At 44.2% G+C, this 20227-nt stretch overlaps 1 protein-coding gene across 3 annotated transcripts in view; it reads right to left on the bottom strand.

Annotated features, from left to right (window-relative positions):
* Positions 1–211: 211 nt before the first annotated feature.
* The window catches only part of LOC143925084 (E3 ubiquitin-protein ligase RNF14-like), a 57313-nt gene continuing 37297 nt past the window's right edge, over positions 212–20227 (bottom strand). For 2 of the 3 annotated variants that reach the window (XM_077449672.1, XM_077449671.1), the window contains exons 7-8: positions 12407–12522; positions 212–416 (exon numbers count right to left, since the gene is read on the bottom strand). In XM_077449672.1, the coding sequence (XP_077305798.1) occupies positions 273–416; positions 12407–12522 (260 nt within the window). In that variant the 3' untranslated portion in view covers positions 212–272. Of the gene's footprint in view, positions 417–3615; positions 3741–12406; positions 12523–20227 lie in introns of all 3 variants that reach the window. The other variant, XM_077449673.1, reaches the window with a different exon arrangement.

The raw sequence follows: 20227 nt of genomic DNA, 5'->3' as shown, positions 1-20227 counted from the left end.
CACACATATACACATACATACAGTATATAAAACGTATTTGGGATATAGTCTTGCATGACCAGGTAATTAAACTAAGTATTTAACTAAAAACTGAAAATGAAGGGGTATTACAGGTTGGTACTCAGGTTGGTTGAGGTGGTATTGAGATGACGCCCCAACACTACTGTGCCTGTTCTAAATGTCAGGATTTTCAGTCTTATGAAGCTAACAATTGAAATCTTTGTTGTTTTATTATAATACAAACAGATGATGGAATTTATTCAGTATCCATCTCAGTGAATTTCTTTTCTGCCTCCGAGCTCTCCAGCCTGTGGCCCTTGCCCATATTGTCCACTGGTCCATTCTGCTTGCAGCTCCTCTTTCAGGGGCTCCACTTTGGGTTTGGAGACTGTAGAGACGCATGTGTTCATGAAATCCTAAAAAGTCATCAAAAATGACATTGAGTATACTGTATGAAAATCAGAAACAAAAAATACAATTGTTGCAATCATTCTAAAACTCTTTTTTCTTTTTTTTTTCGGAGTCCATTGAAGGATGACATGAAGTCAATAACCTTCATTCTACATCCTACCGGAGAATTAGACAACAAATATATTGTAGGCCAGTCCAGGATAACCCATCTTACTACCATCTTACTAATGCCTTAGTTTTGTAGCAAAGCATTACCAATTGCATGATCACAAACTCCAAGAAAAGAAAATCCTCTTTTCTTTCTTGCCCATTGAGGGACACAAGAAAAAAACAATAGAAATAGAATAGACTAGAATACATATAAAAAATCCTCCAAAATTTGAACAGAATACATTTTAATAGAATAGTATATAATAGAAAATAAAATAATAGGATAAAATAAAATTGAAAAAAAAAAAAAAACAATAGAATAGAAAGAAATAATATAACCATTTCCCAAATTTCTAATATAATGAATTTGAATGAAATAGAAAAGAATAGTTTAGAATAAAACAAAAAACAAAAGAATAGAATAGAAAAACAGTAGAATAGAATAGAAAAGAATAAAATAGAGAAACAGTAGAAAAGAATAAATATAACCATCCCTAGAAATTCAAATAGAATAAATTTGAATTAGAACAGAATAGAAAAAATAGAATAGAAAAGACTAGAACAGAAAAAAAACCCAATAGAATAAATATATTCATCTGCTGAAATTCAAATAGAATAAATTTGAATAGAATAGAAAATCAATAAATAGAATAGAACATAAAATAATAGACTAGAATAAATAATAGAAAAAAATAAAGTAGGATATAAAGTATATAACAATATAACTGTTTTCCGAAATTCGACTTGATTAAATTTGAATAGAATAGAAAAGAATAGAGTAGAAAATAAAATAGAATAGAATTGAAAATAATAGAATAAAAAGACTAACAATATAATTATTTTCTGAAATTCGTATTTCAAATAGAATAAATTCAAAATTGAGTACAAAAAAATATAATATTAAATAAAATAAATGAATAAAATAGAAAAAAAAAAACCCTATAAAATAGAATGGAATAGAAAGAATATAATCATCTTCCAAAATGTGAATTTCAAATAGAATACATTGAATAAATTGATTTTGAATGGAATGCGATTCGAATGGAATTTGGCAAATCTGAAATCGACTCAAATTTGAACAAACAAAATTAAGTCTGAAAACTAAACAAATTTAAGGAATTTTTTTTTTTTCGTTCTGCACATTTCTAGCTCTGACCTGAATAGGCAGAAAGCTCCGCCTCTTCCAAAATGGCCGCCTCCGCATAAAGCAGGACAAGGCATGGAAAGGCAGCAATGAGGAAAGATTGGCTGCAGGGAGACCACAGGCGGTGGTGACCAGTCCCCTTTTTCACCAAAGCGTCCGGAGGTCATTTTCCTCCAAGAGTGGTGAGCAGATAACACATTTTAGAACTATCCCATCATCAATATCTACAGTCAAGTCCATAAATATTGGGACATCGACACAAGTCTAATCTTTTTGTCTCTATACACCACCACAATGGATTTGAAATGAAAGGAACAAGATGTGCTTTAACTCCCTACTTTTATCTTTAATTTGAGGGTATTTACATCCAAATCAGGTGAACGGTGTAGGAATTACAACAGTTTGTATATGTGCCTCCCACTATTTAAGGGACCAAAAGTAATGAGACAGATTATCAATCATCCATCAAACTCTCACTTTTTAATACTTGGTTGCAAATCCTTTGCAGCCAATTACAGCCTGAAGTCTGGAAGGCATAGACATCAGCGAACGCTGGGTGTCATCCCTGGTGATACTCTGCCAGGCCTTTACTGCAACTGTCTTCAGTTCCTGATTGTTCTTGGGGCATTTTCCCTTCATTTTTGTCTTCGACAAGTGAAATGCATGCTCAATCGGATTCTGGTCAGGTGATTGACTTGCCATTGCATAACATTCCACTTCCTTCCCTTAAAAAACTCTTTGGTTGCTTTCGCAGTATGCTTCGGGTCATTGTCCGTCTGCACTGTGAAGCGCCGTCCAATGAGTTCTGAAGCATTTTGCTGAATATGAGCATATAATATTCCCCCGAAACACTTCAGAATTCATCCTACTGCTTTTGTCAGCAGTCCCATCATCAATAAATACAAGATAACCAGTTCCATTGGCAGCTATACATGCCCACGCCATGACACTACCACCACCATGCTTCACTGATAAGGTGGTATGCTTTGGATCATGAGCAGTTCCTTTCCTTCTCCATACTCTTCTCTTCCCATCACCCTGGTACAAGTTGATCTTGGTCTCATCTGTCCATAGGATGTTGTTCCAGAACTGTGAAGGCTTTTTTACATGTTGTTTGGCAAACTCTAATCTGGCCTTCCTGTTTTTGAGGCTCACCAATGGTTTACATCTTGTGGTGAACCCTCTGTATTCACTCTGGTGAAGTCTTCTCTTGGTTGTTGACTTTGACACACATACACCTACCTCCTGGAGAGTGTTCTTGATCTGGCCAACTGTTGTGAAGGGTGTTTTCTTCACCAGGGAAAGAATTCTTCGGTCATCCACCACAGTTGTTTTCCGTGGTCTTCCGGGTCTTTTGGTGTTGCTGAGCTCACTGGTGCGTTCTTTCTTTTTAAGGATGTTCCATACAGTTGATTTGGCCACACCTAATGTTTTTGCTATCTCTCTGATGGGGTTGTTTTGTTTTTTCAGCCTAATGATGTCTTGCTTCACTGATAGTGACAGCTCTTTGGATCTCATATTGAGAGTTGACAGATTCCAAATGCAAATAGCACACTTGAAATGAACTCTGGACCTTTTATCTGCTCCTTGTAAATGGGAAAATGAGGGAATAACACACACCTGGACATGGAACAGCTGAGCAGCCAATTGTCCCATTACTTTTGGTCCCTTAAAAAGTGGGAGGCACATATACAAACTGTTGTAATTCCTACACCGTTCACCTGATTTGGATGTAAATACCCTCAAATTGAAGCTGAAAGTCTGCAGGTAAAGCACATCTTGTTTGTTTCATTTCAAATCTATTGTGGTGATGTATAGACCCAAAAAGATTAGAATTGTGTCGATGTCCCAATATTTATGGACCTGACTGTATTATTCACAAACAATCCAAGCTGAAAAGATATACATACTGAGTGCAGGCTGATGCGACGTCATAATGTTTGTATGGATTATTTTCAGGAAAACACTCCATACAAATCCAGCAGAAGAACTGTCTACATTTACCACAGACCATTTTGTTGCACCCAGATATTTTCTGTAAGAAAAAAAAAAAAACATTACAATTTGTCACCTTGAAATAACACATGAAATGACCTACATAATGTCTGTATTTGTAAAAAAATAAAAATAAAATTTCAGGAGCTATTCATCCTGTAAATTTTTTATTTTTTTTTTGCAAATGCGGGCAAAACCAAATGCCTATAGGTTATTTTTTCTCCAAGTCAAATTTAATTATTCATACAATATAGAGTGAATCTGGAAAATACTGCATTATGGCCAGTAGATGGAGCTGATGATCATGGGAAATAGGCTCAGAAGAAACGGCACGGGCAGCCGTTCCTTCAGAGCGCATGCGCCGATCACGCAATCAGTGGCGTATATAGTAAATATCTCCTAAACAATAGGTCTCTGAAGGAGTTCCTCAAACTGGAGGATGGCTACGTGTTGGCCCAATTTGGGATAAAGTACCTGGAAGTATCAGGAAGGTAAGATACGCACTTTTTATCAACTATGGGACCAGTCTGGGATACCCAGGACCTGGCGCTTCAGATATGCTCAAACGCATCATGCAGCAGTAGCGCAGTTTGATGGGCGGAGAGGTCCGGGTTCAAAATACCTCTTTGGGTGACTACTTTGTTGGACCCTAATCCAGCCAAGAGAATTTCCAGGTATTATCTGGCATTGGGGCCTCGAGATCCTGGGTTGATAGGTCGGGCAAGGTCTAGATCAGGGTTTCTCAACCTTTTCACCACAGAGGAACCCTTGAAATAATGTTTCAGTCTCGGGGAACCCCTGCTAAAAATTACTATATCTACAACTCATGATACATTAGTGTGATGGTCGGTGGGAAGAATTACCCCCTTACAGATAGCTAAAAATATCAATGGTGTCAGTGGGAACTTATCTGAGAGGCAGAAATTGCTCATTGCTCAAGGAAACCCCTAGCAACCTCTGGAGGAACCCAAGGGTTCCATAGAACCCTGGTTGAGAAACCTTGGTCTAGATCAGCCTTTCTCAACCTTTTCAGCACAGAGGACCCCTTGAAATAGTTCTCCGGTCTCGAGGAACCCCTGCTAAAAATTAGAAATCTAAAACTCATGATACAATAGTGTGATGGTCATTGGGAAGAATGGTCCTTACACTTGTGGTCATTGGGAAGAATTACTTCCTTACAGATGGCTAAAAAGATCAATGGTGTCGGTGGGAAATTATCTGAGAGGCAGAAATTGCCCAATGCTGAAGGAACCCCTAACAACCTCTGGAGGAACCCTAAGGTTCCACAGAACCCTGATTGAGAATCACTGGTCTAGATGAATGGAGTTGTTGGAAGAGTTGTGGCAAGAGGTCCTTGATGAGGACAATGGCCTCTTCCCGTTGGTTATCGGGGTCTGCGGGCGGGGGGCTTATCGGAATCCGGGAGCCCCCTTTAATATAAGATAGCGGAGGAGTCCGGCGAGAAGACCCCCCCAAGATGGAAGACCCCCGGAGCTGTGCAATAAATTATTTTTAACCCTTGTGTGTTGTGTTTTTTTTTTTTAATTTTTTTTCACAGGTGAATGGGTAGGGGTACATTGTTCCCCCTACTCATTCACATAGGGTGGGGGGCCGGGATCCGGGGGCCCCCTTATTAAAGGGGGCTCCTGGATTCCGATAAGCCCCCCGCCTGCAGACCCCGACAACCAACGGCCAGGGTTGCCGGGAAGAGGCCCTTGTCCTCATCAACATGGGGACAAGGTGCTTTGGAGTGCAAAACACCCCCCATGTTGAGGACATGCGACCTGGTATGGCTCAGGAGGGGGGGGCACTCGCTCTTCCCCCCCCCCTTTTCCTGACCGGCCGGGTAGCATGCTCGGATAAGGGTCTGATATGGACCTAGGGGGGACCCCCATGCTGTTTTTTCGGCGTAGGGCTTCCCCTTTACTCCATACCAGGTGATGGGGCCAGCGAAGCTTCCTTCACTAGTCCCGGCTACCTGGAGCCACGTTCAAAATGAACAGACTTTCCTCCATGTGTGTGGGCAAGTTCGTTCATTTCAAAAGTACGGCGGATAGTCCGGCGGTTTGTCTGATCGTGTGTACGCGGCATTATGCCTACATTTTTTTCCTAATAGGTATCCCTCATCCCCATCTCAAAAAGTTGGGAGGTATGAATATACTGTCCAATCACAGCCCAGAGCCCTGTGTTGACAAACAACACAGGGCTCTCAAGAGAGGGGGTGATCATTTTGTTTCTTTTCTCTGCAAAGCAGGGATAAAAAACAAATCTATCTGTAGTAAAAAAAAAAAAAAAAGCAGCACACATTACACGTTGTTAGGCCCACGATTAACCCCTTGATTGTTCGTAAATGTCAACCCCTTCATTAGTACAGTGACAGTGTATAGTATTAGCACTGATCACTGTATGAGTGTCACTAGTAATGTCAGTGGCAGTTAGTCAGTTCCTACAAGGTATCAATTAGTGTCAGATTGCTCACCACACTATCACAGCCCTGTTATAAGTCACTGATCACCTCCAATACAAGTAAAAAAAAAAAAAAATACAAATGTAAGTGTATATATATACCATGATTTAAGGATGCTCTAACTTTCAAGCAAACCAATCAGTTTATGCTTAATGGGATTTTTTTTTACCAAAGACATAGAGCAGAACACATTTTGGCCAAAATTATGAAGAAATTTGTTTTTCTTATTGGATATGTTTTATAGCAGAAAGCAAAAAAATAAATAAAAATATTGTGTTTTCTTAAAAGTTTTTGGTCTTTTTTTGTTTTTAATATAAAAAAATAAAATCCTAGTGGTAATCAAATAGCACCAAAAGAAAGCTCTATTTGTGGGGAAAAAAAGAACATTGGTTTTATTTGGGTACAGCGTTGCATGACCGCACAATTGCCAGTTAACCGCTTCAGCCCCGGACGATTTTACCCCCCTTCCTGGCCAGAGCACTTTTTGCGATTCGGCACTGTGTCGATTTAACTGACAAGTGTGCGGTTGTGGGACGCTGCACCCAAACAAAATTGACGTCCTTTTTTCCCCTACAAATAGAGCTTTCTTTTCGTGGGATTTGATCGCCTCTGCGGGTTTAAATTTTTTTGCGCTATATGAATGAATGAAATACTTGTATAGCGCACAATGCGAACTGAATCGCCTCTAGTCGCTGTGGCGAGCTTTGATCATCTGCTAAAAGAGGAAGGTCTTGATTTTTTTCCTAAAAGCCAGGTGATTTTCTTCCAGGCGGATGTTGATTGGTAGAGCATTCCATAGCCGAGGCCCTTGGACAGCGAATCTCCGATCACCCTTGGATTTATACCGGGCTTTGGGCACGAGGAGGAGGTTTTTGTTGGCTGATGGAAGACTGCGGTTTGGTGTGTAATGATTTATTTTCTCCATTAGGTATTGCGGAGCTTCTCTATGCACGCATTTGTGGGCGAGGCAAAGGGTCTTGAACCTGATCCGATTTTTTACGGTTAGCCAATGTAAGCTCCTCAGTGAAGGAGAAATGGATTCCCAGGGTTTTTTCCTGTTATCAGCCTTGCTGCCGTGTTTTGGATCAGTTGTAATCGTGCAAGTTGATATTGTGGTAATCCTATGTAAAGCGAGTTTGCGTAGTCCAGTCGTGAATTAATGATTGTTCCAACTACCACTGCTTTGTCATTCTTTGGGATAAAAGGGATGAGTCTGCGAAGCATGCGCAGCAGATGGTGAGATCCACTGACTACAGATCCTATTTGCGCATCCATTGACATTTGTGCGTCTAAAATAACCCCGAGACTCTTGGCTTTGGTCTTTGGGGAGATAGTCTGCCCAAAGACGGTTGGTGGAGACCAGGAGGTTTTGGTTGCGGGCTTATGATTTGGGTGTAAGATAAGAAGCTCTGTCTTTGATTGGTTCAGCTGGAGGGAATTGGTGGTCATCCAGTCCTCTATTGATTTGAGGCAGTTTTCAAGTTGTTGTTGGTGATCTTTTTTTCCATTGATCCGGAAATAAAGTTGCGTGTCGTCAGCGTAAGAGTGGAAGCAGAGATCTGAGCATCTGATGATTTGAAGGAGTGGGCGAATGTAAATGTTGAAGCGAACGGGTGACAACGGAGAGCCTTGAGGGACTCCGCAGGTGACTGCCCGAGTTTCGGAGAGGAATTTTCCTAGTTTCACTGTCTGTGACCGATTTCCTAGGAAGGACGCGAACCATTGGAGATCTATGTCTTGGACTCCGGCTACTTCTGTGAGGCGGACGAGTAGAGTATTGTGATCTACTGTATCAAACGCTGCACTTAGGTCTAGCAGTACGAGGAGACACGGCTCTCCGTCATCTGCTGCTTCGAGGGCGTCATCCCAAATCTTGAGGAGAGCTGTTTCTGTTCCATGACCCGGGCGGAAGCCTGATTGCAGCGGGTCCAGGAGTTTGTGAGTATCCAGGTGAAGTTGTAGCTGATGTACTACAGCTTTCTCCATGATCTTGGAAATGGTGTTGAGGCTTGTAATTGGCCTACGGTTGTTTGGATCCTGAGGGTCCAGGTTTGGTTTCTTGAGTAGAGGTTTGACAATGCCTTGTTTGAGGATGCTGGGAACAATCCCTTCGTGGAATGATCGGTTTATGAGGTGGGTTATGGTTGGAGCCACGATGTCGGAGCATTCTTTCAGTAGTTTTGTGGGGATGATGTCAATAGGTGAGGTACTGTCACGCAGTTTATTAATGATGTTTTTTGCGGTGTCTACGGTAATTGGGGATAGTGAAAATTTTGGCTGTTGCGGTATGTTGGTGCGGACATCCTCTTTATGTATTTGCTGGCTGAGGTTGGATGTTTTCTTCTGACAAATTGTTTCCCTGATGGTTTTGACTTTATCGATGAAAAAATCCGACAGTTTGTCACAGTAATCCTGGGATTCGCTTTCTGGGGGTTCTAGGCACACCGGATTCATTGATTGATTAACCAGTTTAAACAGTTCCCGTGGTTGGTTTGCGGCCGTTGAGATTGTATATGAGAAGTGGTCCTTTTTGGCTTTGAAGATTGCTTTCCGATAATTCTCTGTCAGACCTTTGTAGTTAAATAGGTTTTCCTCGGTGGGATTTCTTCTCCATGTTCTTTCCGCTCTTCTGCGTTCTTGCTTTAGTACGGAGAGGGAGCTATTAAACCATCCAGCATTTTTCTTCCTGATGAGAGCCCTGCGTTTTGGTGCTACCGAGTCTGCTGATTGCAGTAATGCCTTGTTCAGGGAGTTGAGTGTTTCCTCCGTAGAGTGGTTTAAGGTTATTGTAGATATCTTTTTGGACAGAGTGGTTTTGAAGGCTTCGGAGTACAGTTTTTTATGCGATCTGGTCCAGTGCGTTGTTACAGGTTTCCGTTTTGCGTTGGTGATGTTGGTAGTGAAACAAAAAAAGAGCGACAATTTTGTGAAAAAAAAGCAATATTTTTTACTTTTTACTATAATAAATATCCCCCCAAAAACATATATAAAAAAACACAATTTTTTTTTCAGTTTAGGCCGATATGTATTTTTTTACATATTTTTGGTAAAAAAATCCGCAAAAAATCGAAATAAGCGTATATTGATTGGTTTGCGCAAAAGTTATCGCGTCCACAAAATTGGGGATAGTTTTATGGCATTTTTATTATTATAATTTTTTTGTAACTAGTATCAGCGACTTTTATGGTGACTGTGACATTATGGCGGACACATAGGACAATTTTGACACATTTTTGGGACCATTAGCATTTTCACAGCGATCGGTGCCATAAAAATGCACTGATTACTGTAAAAATGTCACTGCCAGGGAAGGGGTTAACACTAGGGGGCGATCAAGGGGTTAATTGCCACCCCCATCAAATCATTCTCTACAGCTATTACCTTGTGTACCACCACCCCCCTCCCTTTAGAATGTAAGCTCTATGAGCCGGGGCCCTCCTGTACCTTTTTGTATTGTACTGTAATTGTGTTGTCCCCCCCTATACATTGTAAAGCGCTGCGTAAACTGTTGGCGCTATATAAATCGTGTATAATAATAATAATAACAATAATAATAATAATTGTGTTCCCTAGTGTGTGTTCTAACTGCTGGGGGAGGGGACTGTGTAGGGGAGATGACAGATCACTGTTCATACTTTGTATGAACAGACAATCTGACGCTTTTCCCTCAGAGAACCGGAAACTGTGTGTTTACACACACATATCCCCGTTCTCTGTGTGCCTCCGAGTGATCGCGGGAGCCCGGGTGGTGGTTGTGACCGCTGGTCACTCGCATCGGCTCCGTGGGCGAGCAGAGGGCATGCACGCGCCCCTAGAGGCCACAGGGTGAAGTGACGTTACATAATGTCGTTTCGTCCAGCCGTGCCAGTACAACCACGGTGGCTGGCTCAGCAAGTGGTTAAAGCGGAGGTCCACCCTAAAGTGGACCTTCCACTCATCGGAACCCTCCCCCCCTCCGGCGCCACAATTGGCACCTTTCAGGGGGGAGGGGGGTGCAGATACCTGTACAGTACAGGTATCCGCACCCACTTCCGGGATAGCTCTCTGCGGAAAGGGGCGTAGATTACGCCCCTTTCCGAAAGTTCCCCGCTGTCTGCTGGGAAACACACAGATCCCAGAGGTAGCGGGGACCGTCCTTATTGTGCAGCGCGACTCGCACATGCGCAGTAGGGAACCGGGAAATGAAGCCGAAAGGCTCCACTTCCTGATTCCCATACCCAAGATGGCGGCGGCAGCACCCGAGAGACGATCGGGAGATCGGCTTCGGGTGCCGACATCGCGGGCGCGCTGGGCGGGTAAGTGTCACAATTTTAAAAGTCAGCAGCTGCAGTATTTGTAGCTGCTGGCTTTTAAAAAAAAAAAAAACGCGGAGTCCCGGCGGACTCTCGCTTTAAAGTAGCGCAGTGTCGATTATAGGGTTGCCACCTTTTGTTCAAGTAAAACCCGAACACTTTAGCGGAGCACGCCAATTTTTTTTTTTTTTATAGTATAAACTATACATATATTTTGCTATTAAATGACATTTCTAATCATATGAAGTTAATAACAAGAGTCCCCTTTACATCAGAGCCCACAGAGTTTCCCTTTTTTACATCTCAACTCGCAGAGTTCCCTTTCACTGTAAGGGGGGACTCTGCAGACTCTGATGTAAGGGGGAACACTGAGAACTCTGATGTACGGAGAGGACTCTAATGTAAGGGGGAAACACTGTGGCTTCTGGTTTAAAGGGGAAATCTGATGTAAGGGGTGCTCTGAGAACCCTGATTTACCTTAGTGTACTCACTCAGAGGCAGGAGAGATAAGGGGGGAGACTTCAGTCACAGACAGGGATGGATGGTGAGCTCACTCACCCCTTGGCAGTCAGCACCTCTCATCCAGATGTATCTGAGGCTGCTGAATTCAAATTTTTCCGGCCCCAACTTTCCTTTTCTGAGGCACAGCGCCGGGGATTGGAGTGTGGGCAGACACAGAGGGGTAGGGGTGGGAGAAAGAGGTGCTGATCAAGCCCTCTCTCCTCTCCCGTCTGTGTGTGTGTGTTTCGGGGGGGTTTAGAGTTGGCTTTGGGCAGTGAGAAAGAGTGTAACAGACACTTTAAGCTTAGACAACTGCAGCCAGCAACCCTGCTGGGAAGCCATAGTCCAGTCTAAATAATGTGTCCGGGTTTCAGGAAGACTGAAACCCGGACGCATGATTCCAAACCCGAACTGTCCGGGTGAATCCTGGACAGGTGGCAACCCTAGTCGATTAGCAAAAAAATGCCCCGCTCATGAAGGGGGGGGGGGTGGTAACTGTAAAACCTTCCAGAGCTGAGGTGGTAATCTTAATTCATTCATCATTACTTAAAATTGCGCTACTATTTCTGAACCCGTGTATCTTGTAGTTATCTGTCTACATGTGTGCAACCATATTTGCTCATTGAATTTTCAGTCCCTGGTTTGTTACATAATAGTTGTGCTTTTCTGCTCCTTCTCTCCATCAGTTGACTTGTCCAAGGCCGGGTTCACACATATGTGACTTGGATGTAGGTTTCCCCGCATTCAATTCGCTTAACATGGAAGTGTGACCGGTTCCCAATGGAAAAAAAGGGTCCTGTGCGTATTTGGGTCCAGTTCAGGTGGGAATTCAGGCAAAACGGTGAACAGACACGCCCCAAACCCCAGACACGAACCCGCGGCCGCACATATGTGAACCCGGCCTAAAAGCTGGATAAAGGACAGATGCCAAAAAAAGTACACAGTGGCTGTACACCTGCCCCCGGCACTGGCCAGCCCGATATGGATTGGTCAAACTAAAGGCCCATACACACGATCGGACTTTTTGACAAGAAACATGCAAATTAGCTGTTTTAAGTCAACATCCAACCGTGTGTACGCTCCATCGGACAAACTTTTTTGGTTTTCATCTGACTTTTGTTGGCTGTGCGAACGGACAAACTTTCCGGCAGCAAAAGTCCGATGGAGCAAAGTCCGATCGTGTGTACAGAAAACAATCGGACTTTTGTACAAAGTACAAACACGTGTGCTCAGAACCAATGCAAAAGATCAGACAACAATACAGAAGTTGACCAAAGGTCTGCGGTAAAGAGCAGAAAAAAAACCACGTGCTTTGGTGAAAGTTGGCTGAAAAAAGTCCTGCCGTGTGTATGCAATACAAGTTCACAGCCAACGCCCTTTGTACAAAAATCCACAGGAAAGTTTGTATGAAGTCCGATCGTATGTATGAGGCTTAAGGTTGCTTGCCTGAATGTTGGCTGCACAGGAAGGACATTTCTTGCAGTTCACTGTTATCCAAGTCTTGCTCTCCTGTTCTCGAATTTTTCTCATGCGGCCTGCCTTCCCACGATACCTCTTTGGACCTGGATTTATTGCACATACAATAAATGACAAAGTGCAAATTAAGGTCTCAAGCGCATCAGAAAAATGTACAAATAACAGGCATATAAAATGATGTAATAAAAAAAAAATAAAAAAATGTACAGTGCCTTGAAAAAGTATTCATACCCCGTGAAATGTTCCACATTCTGTCATGTTACAGCCAAAAAATATAAATGTATTTTATTGGGACTTTATGTGACAGACCAATACAAAGTGTCACATAATTGTGAAGTAGAAGGAAAATAAATGGCTTTCAACATTTTTTACAAATAAATGTGAAAAGTGTGGCGTGCATTTGTATTCAGACCCCTTTACTCTCCCAACTAAGACCCCTTTCACACTGCGCCACCTAGGGAGTCAGCGTTAAAGCGGCGCTATATTTCGCGCCGCTTTACCGTCATTTTAGCAGCGCTATTCGGCCGCTAGCAGGGCTAATTCTAAAACTAAAGGGATTAAATCCGCCGCAGTATAGCAGGGCTGCCCCATTGGTTTCAATGGGGAGGAGCGGTGGAGGAGCGGTGGGGGAGCGGTGGAGGAGCGGTGGAGGAGCGGTGGAGGAGCGGTGGGGGAGTGGTGAGTTCACCACTCCTTTACCGCTCCAAAGAAGCTGCTGGCAGGACTTTTTCTGACGCCTTGCCAGCGCACCGATCCAGTGCGAAAGCCCTCGGGCTTTCACACCGGAGTGCATGCAGCAGCTGTTTAAAGGCGTTTTTTTACTTTTAACAATATAGTGCAGTGATGGCGAACCTTGGCACCCCAGATGTTTTGGAACTACATTTCCCATGATGCTCAGCTATACTGCAGAGCGCATGAGCATCATGGGAAATGTAGTTCCAAGACATCTGGGGTGCCAAGGTTCGCCATCACTGATATAGTGCCTGCAAAACGCCCCAGTGTGAAAGGGGTCTTAAATCTAGCGGAACCAATTGCCTTCAGAAGTCACCTAATTAGTAAATAGAGTCCGCCTGTGTGTAATTTAATCTCAGTATAAATACAGCTGTTCTGTGAAGCCCTCAGAGGTTTGTAAAGCCCCATACACACTATCAGACTTTCTGCTGATTTTTTTCTTCAGATTTACCAAAACCATGTAGTAGAAGGGCCTACCTGATTGCATACAAATTGAAACTCCTAAGGTTTGACCTCATTTTATATGGTTTTGGTAAATATGAAGGAAAAAATCAGCAGAAAATCTGATAGTGTGTATGGGGCTTTAGAGAACCTTCATGAACAAACAGAATCATGAAGGCCAAGGAAGACACCAGACAGGTCAGGGATAAAGTTGTGGAGAAGTATAAAGCAGGGTTAGGTTATAAAAAAAAATATCCCAAGCTTTGAACATCTCACGGAGCTCTGTTCAATCCATCATCTGAAAATGGAAAGAGTATGGCACAACTGCAAACCTACCAAGACATGGCCATCCACCTAAACTGACCGGTGTTCTGCCGTATAGAGTCCGGCCATCAAATAGTGTCCGCCCCGTACTGCGCATGCACAGTACGGAGCAGACGAAGCTTCAGAAAATCTCCGAAGCTGAACGGCGCCTGCGCCGTGAGTGGAGGTGGGAGCCCCACCATCCAAGCGGACATAGGGTTGTGAATATTAGAGGGCCCCTCGCAGGCGAGCTTCGCTCGCCACGCTTCGGGCTTGGCCTCGCTGCGCTCGGCTCTTTTTTATTCCTACTCTATGTCCACTTGGATAGTGGGGATAGAACCTGGACTCACGGCGCAGGCGCCGTTCATCCTCGCCAATTTTTGGAATCTGTGTTGCTGTGTACTGCGCATGCGCAGTACGCAGCGGACACTATAGGATGGAGGACGTTATTTGACAAGACACCGGCCGACCAAGGAGAGCATTCATCAGAGAAGCAGCCAAGAGGTCCATGGTAACTCTGGAGGAGCTGCAGAGATCCACAGCTCAGGGGGGAGAATCTGTCCACAGGACAACTATTAGTCGTCTCTCCACAAATCTGCCCTTTATGAATGAATGAATGAATGAATGAATGAAATACTTATATAGCGCACAATGCGAACTGAATCGCCTCTATGGAAGAGTGACAAGAAGAAAGACATTGGGGAAAGAAAGTCATAAGAAGTCCTGTTTGTAGTTTGTGAGAAGCCATGTGGGGGACACAACAAACATGTGGAAGAAGGTGATCTGGTCAGATGATACCAAAATTTTACTTTTTGGCCTAAAAGCAAAACGCTATGTGTGGGGGAAAACTACGTGTACACACGACCAAACTTTTCAAGGGACTAGGTCCGACGGTCTTCCTGACGGACTTTTGGCGGAGTTCCGACGGACTTTCCGAACGAACGGACTTGGCCACACACAATCACACCAAAGTCCGACGGATTCGAACGTGATGACGTACGACCGGACTAGAATAAGGAAGTTCATAGCCAGTAGCCAATAGCTGCCCTTGCGTTGGTTTTTGTCCATCGGACTAGCATACACACAAACTGATTTCTTGGTTCCGGTGGGAAAATGTAAAACATGTTCTATTTCTAAAGTCCACCAGATTTTTGGCAAGCAAAGGTCCGATGGAGCCCACACACGATCGAAATTTTGCTGTCAAAAGGTCCGGTCGTGTGTACGCGACATTACACTGCACATCACCCTGAACACACCATTGAAGGGTTAATGGTGCTTCTACAGTGTAGGTTCTCCTCATATATCTATTATCTGAGTTTGACTTTGGAATGTGTTTACTAGAAGTGTTTAGGCGAATAGATTGGCTGAGAACATTTTGACATGTACTCTGAACACTACAGAGACAACCCATATATACTTTCATGTGGGGGGGGGGGGGGGGGGGGATACTACGCCTTTTCTCGTAGACACGGGAATGACTTGGGCGACTCTCTCCATGGACATGTATAATGGATGAAGGGAAAATGCTGAGCCTTCAATGGGAAAAAATAGGATAGTGACCAAAACCTACAAAACACCACCCGTGTCTGTATATAATGCAACTACAGGAGATCTCATGTTTCACCTCTGTTTCAGGTTGATACCCGGATGTCCTGTTAATTTGTTAGGAAGAGAACTTATTGGTAAATTACAACTATGTATTTTATCTCGTAGAACGGGTGGTTTATATGTAGATTCCCCTTTTTGTTTTTTTAAGTACTGATTTGTCAGTTACGATTGACCCCAATGAGTGGGCACGGAGTAAATTCGATGTAGGACACATTGAATGTACTCCATACAAAGCCAGACTTAAGCCAAGGGCAAGTCCAGTTTTTTACAAAGGTGCCCCCTGTCTCAGGAAAAGATAGATGGACTCAGACCACTCATACGTTCTTTTATGGAACAGACAATAAATAAAAGAATAGTCTCACCTTACAACACACCAATCAATCAAGTGCCCACGGAAGATGGTACCTTAATGCCCCGTACACACGATCGGATTTTCAACATAACCATGGATTTTTTCCCGAAGAATGTTGGCTCAAACTTGTCTTGCATACACACGGTCACACAAATGTTGACCCAAAATTCCAAACGTGGGAGCGCAGTGACGTATAAGACGTACGACAAGCCGAGAAAAAGGAAGTTCAATAGCCAGTTCAATAGCCTTTTCCTTGATTCAGAGCATGTGTGAACTTTTGTGCAACAGACTGGGGTACACACGATCGGAAAATTCGAGAACTTGCTCTCAAACATTTGTGTTGCGGAAAGTTTGATGGAGCATACACATGGTCGGACTTTCCGACAACAAGCTCATATCCAACATTTCCCGTTGGAAATAGGTTTGTTCAAGATTTAAAGCAGGAGTCCGCCGGGAGTTCCGCTGTTTTTTTTTTTAAAAGCCAGCAGCTACAAATACTGCAGCTGCTGACTTTTAAAATAAGGACACTTACCCGCCCATGGCGCGCCCGCGATGTCGGCACCCGAAGCCGATCTCTCGATCGTCTCTCGGGTGCTGCCGCCGCCATCTTGGGTATGGGAATCAGGAAGTGGAGCCTTTCGGCTTCATTTCCTGGTTCCCTACTGCACATGCGCGAGTCGCACTGCGCAATAAGGATGGTCCTGCTGCCTCTGGGATCCGTGTGTTTCCCAGCAGGCAGCGGGGGACTTTCGGAAAGGGGCGTGGATTCTGCATAATCTACGCCCCTTCCGCAGATCGCTATGCCGGAACTGGGTGCAGATACCTGTACTGTACAGGTACCTGCACCCCCCTCCCCCCCTGAAAGGTACCAATTGTGGCGCCGGAGGGGGGGAGGATTCCAATGAGCGGAAGGTCCACTTTAGGGTGGAGCTCCGCTTTAAGAGCAATAAATAATCTTGTAATACCAATAGGTCCTATTGTCCCAGATGTATCATCACTGATAACATCCATCCCTCATGATTCTAAGATCTTTTCGGTCATAGATTTAAGTTACACCTTTTTTTCTGTCCCTGTGGACAAAGAGACACAACTACTTATGGTTTTCTGTTTTAAAAAAGTGCAGTATACCTGCGCCCGTTGGCCTCAATGTCCACTCACCTGCAGTCTACTCAATAGCGCTCCATGAGACTCTACGCTCATGGTCGGTTGAAAATGGCTCTGCCTTCTTCAGTATAGTGACGACTTACTGTTGTGCAGTCCCTCCCTGATGGCTTCTCAGTTAGACACTGTTAGTTTGTTGAAACATCTGTGTACAGAGGGTCATAAGGTCCCCCAGTCCAAGGTCCAGCTCTGTCTCTCACAGGTTGAGTATTTGGGGTTCACACTCACCCCCGGGGAAGGCAAAATAAGCTCTGCAAGGGTCACAGCTGTTGTGGGAATTCGGGTGTTTCCAGGGGCCTGGTGGAAGTTATCCAGCTGTCCGGTTCAAATCCCTATCAACCATCCCCACCGTGAAACATGGTGGTGGCAGCATCATGTTGTGGGGATGCTTTTCTTCAACAAGGACAGGGAAGCTGGTCAGAGTTGATGGGAAGATGGATGGAGCTAAATACAGGGCAATCTTAGAAGAAAACTTGTTATGCCACGTACACACAATCGGAATTCTCATCGGAAAAAGCTCTGATGGTTTTCCCGACAGAATTCCGAAGGAATTCGGCTCAAGCTGTCTTGCCTACACATGGTCAGACCAAATTCCGATCGTTTAGAATGCTGTGATGTACAACACGTACGACGGGACTAGAAAAAAGGAAGTTCAATACCCAGTAGCCAATAGCTTCCATCTCCTAGTTGAATCTGAGCATGCGTGAGTTTTGGCGTGCCGGAATTGCATACACACGATCGGAATTTCCGATAGAAAGTTTTTCCGTCTGGAAAATTGAGAACATGCTATCAATTTTTGGATGGCGGGAATTCGGACAGCTAAATTCCGATGGAGCGTACACACGGTTGCATTTTCTGATGAAAATCTCTCATCGGTCTTTTTCTGTCCGGAATTCCGATCGTGTGTACGCGGCATTGCAATCTACAAAAGACTTGAGATTGAAGCGGAGGTTCACCTTCCAGCAGGACAACAACCCTAAACATACAGCCAGAGCTACAATGGAATGGTTTAGATCAGGGGTCATCAACCCCCGGGCCGCGGCCCATTGCCGGGCCGTGGCCTGCTTGCAGCCGGGCCGCGAAGGCTGCACTCTCTGATGAGCGGCGGCGGAGCAGGCAGAGAGATGACATCATCTCTCACCGCCCGCCCGCATCACCGCTGTTCCGCGCTCACAGCGGGGCCGCTATACGGAGGCGAGCGAGCAGTGAGATGAGATCATCTCCAACCGCCCGCCCGCCCGCCTGCATCGCCGCTCTTCCGCGCTCATATAACGCTGGAGGTGAGGCGGGGGAACATAGAGATGAGATCATCAATGTGCACACCTGTGCTGCCACCACTACAGTGACCAGTCATGTGGTGGCAGGTGACAATCCTCATTTGGTGGCAGGTGTCATGGCAAATGACAAGCTGCATCTGATGGCAGGCGACGTCGCAAATGACAAGCTGCATCTGATGGCAGGGGACGTGGCAAGTGACAATCCAAATCTGATGGCAGGTGACGTGGCAAGGGACAAAATGCATCTGGTGGCAGATGATATGGCAAGTGACAAGCTGCATATGAAGGCAGGCGACATGGCAAGTGACAATCCACATTTGGTGGTAGGTGACGTGGCAAGGGACAAATTGCATCTGGTGACAAGTGACGTGGCAAGTGACAAGCTGCATCTGGTGGCAGGTGACATGGCAAGGGACAAAAAAGCATCTGGTGCCAGGCGACGTGCCAAGGGACAAAATGCTTCTGGTTACAAGCGACGTGACAAGCTGCATCTGAAGGCAGGCGACGTGGAAAGTGACAATCTGCATCTGGTGACAGGCGACGTGGCAAGTGACACTCTGGCACATTGTGCGTTATGGTGAGTTGAACTATTTCATTATATATTACAATGTAATAATAGAAATAATGCGCTTCAATCATCCTAACATCATATCAATGATGGTGCCGGGATGATTGAAGCGCCAACGTCAGACATCGCCCGATAAATTGCCCGCGAAAAGCTGCATACCCCCCCCCCCCCCCCCCCTGGGCCTTGGCACAATTTTCTTCAACTACGCCGGTCCCCGGTGCCAAAAAGTTTGGGGACCACTGGTTTAGATCAAAGCATATTCATGTGTTAGAATGACCCAGTCACAGTCCAGACCTAAACCCAATTGAGAATCTGTGGCAAGACTTGAAAATTGCTGATCACAGACACTCTCCATCCAATCTGACAGAGCTTGAGATATTTTGCAAAGAAAAATGGGCAAAAATGTCCCTCTCTAGATGTGCAAAGCTGGTAGAGACATCCCCAAAAAGACTTGCAGCTGTAATTGCAGCGAAAGGGGGTTCTACAAAGTATTGACTCCATACAAATGTACCCCCCACACTTTTCACATATTTATTTGTAAAAAAAATTGAAAACCTTTTATCATTTTCCTTCCACTCCACAATTATGAGCCACTTTGTGTTGGTCTATCACATAAAATCCCAATAAAATACATTTATGTTTTTGGTTGTAACATGAGAAAATGTGGAAAATTTCAAAAGGGTATGAATACTTTTTCAAGGCACTGTGTGTGTATTATATATATATATATATATATATATATATATATATATATATATATATATATATATATATATATATATATATATATATATATATATAGTAACATTGGGGGATGTTTAACTCAGTGGTAGATGCCTTTTCAGCAAGTTCACAGTGAACAGGAACTTTCGTTTAAGGGCATGGTAGCCCACTTTTATTAAAAAGGAACAACATAAAGTTCATACATGCACTTGGTTGCCCACACAGGGGTTCTTCTGCCAAAAAAACAATACACAAAAAATGCCAAGCCACCTGGCTCTCTTCAGCAGCACTGCCACCTAGGCTTTACAATTCAGCCCTCTTGGCCATATAACAGGGTTCCCCGCACAACTACTGTACCCCTTTTCAGCTTCCTTGCTGCTCAGGCCTTCCACTTCAGGCTCTCATTTGTCTCAGATGCGCACAGATTTAACACACACAGTGTCTATCTAGCAAGCAGCCCCTCACTGCTCTGATCCTCAGACTTGGGTCTCTGGCTTTCTCTAGTGCACACCTGCACTCTCTGGACTCTCTGGAGACCTCCCGTCTCTCTGGGTGGAGCCCAGAACCCTAATCCTAACTTTGCTATAAGCCCAGGACCCACCTGCTCAATCAACCAGCCAGACTCC

This window comes from Lithobates pipiens, unplaced genomic scaffold (genome assembly GCF_037356315.1).
Source record: "Lithobates pipiens isolate NorthernLeopardFrog02 unplaced genomic scaffold, aLitPip1_a1.2 Scaffold_22, whole genome shotgun sequence".
Lineage (NCBI taxonomy): Eukaryota > Metazoa > Chordata > Amphibia > Anura > Ranidae > Lithobates > Lithobates pipiens.
Note: the sequence above shows the minus strand (reverse complement) of the source record. Positions and strands in the feature narration are given on the sequence as shown.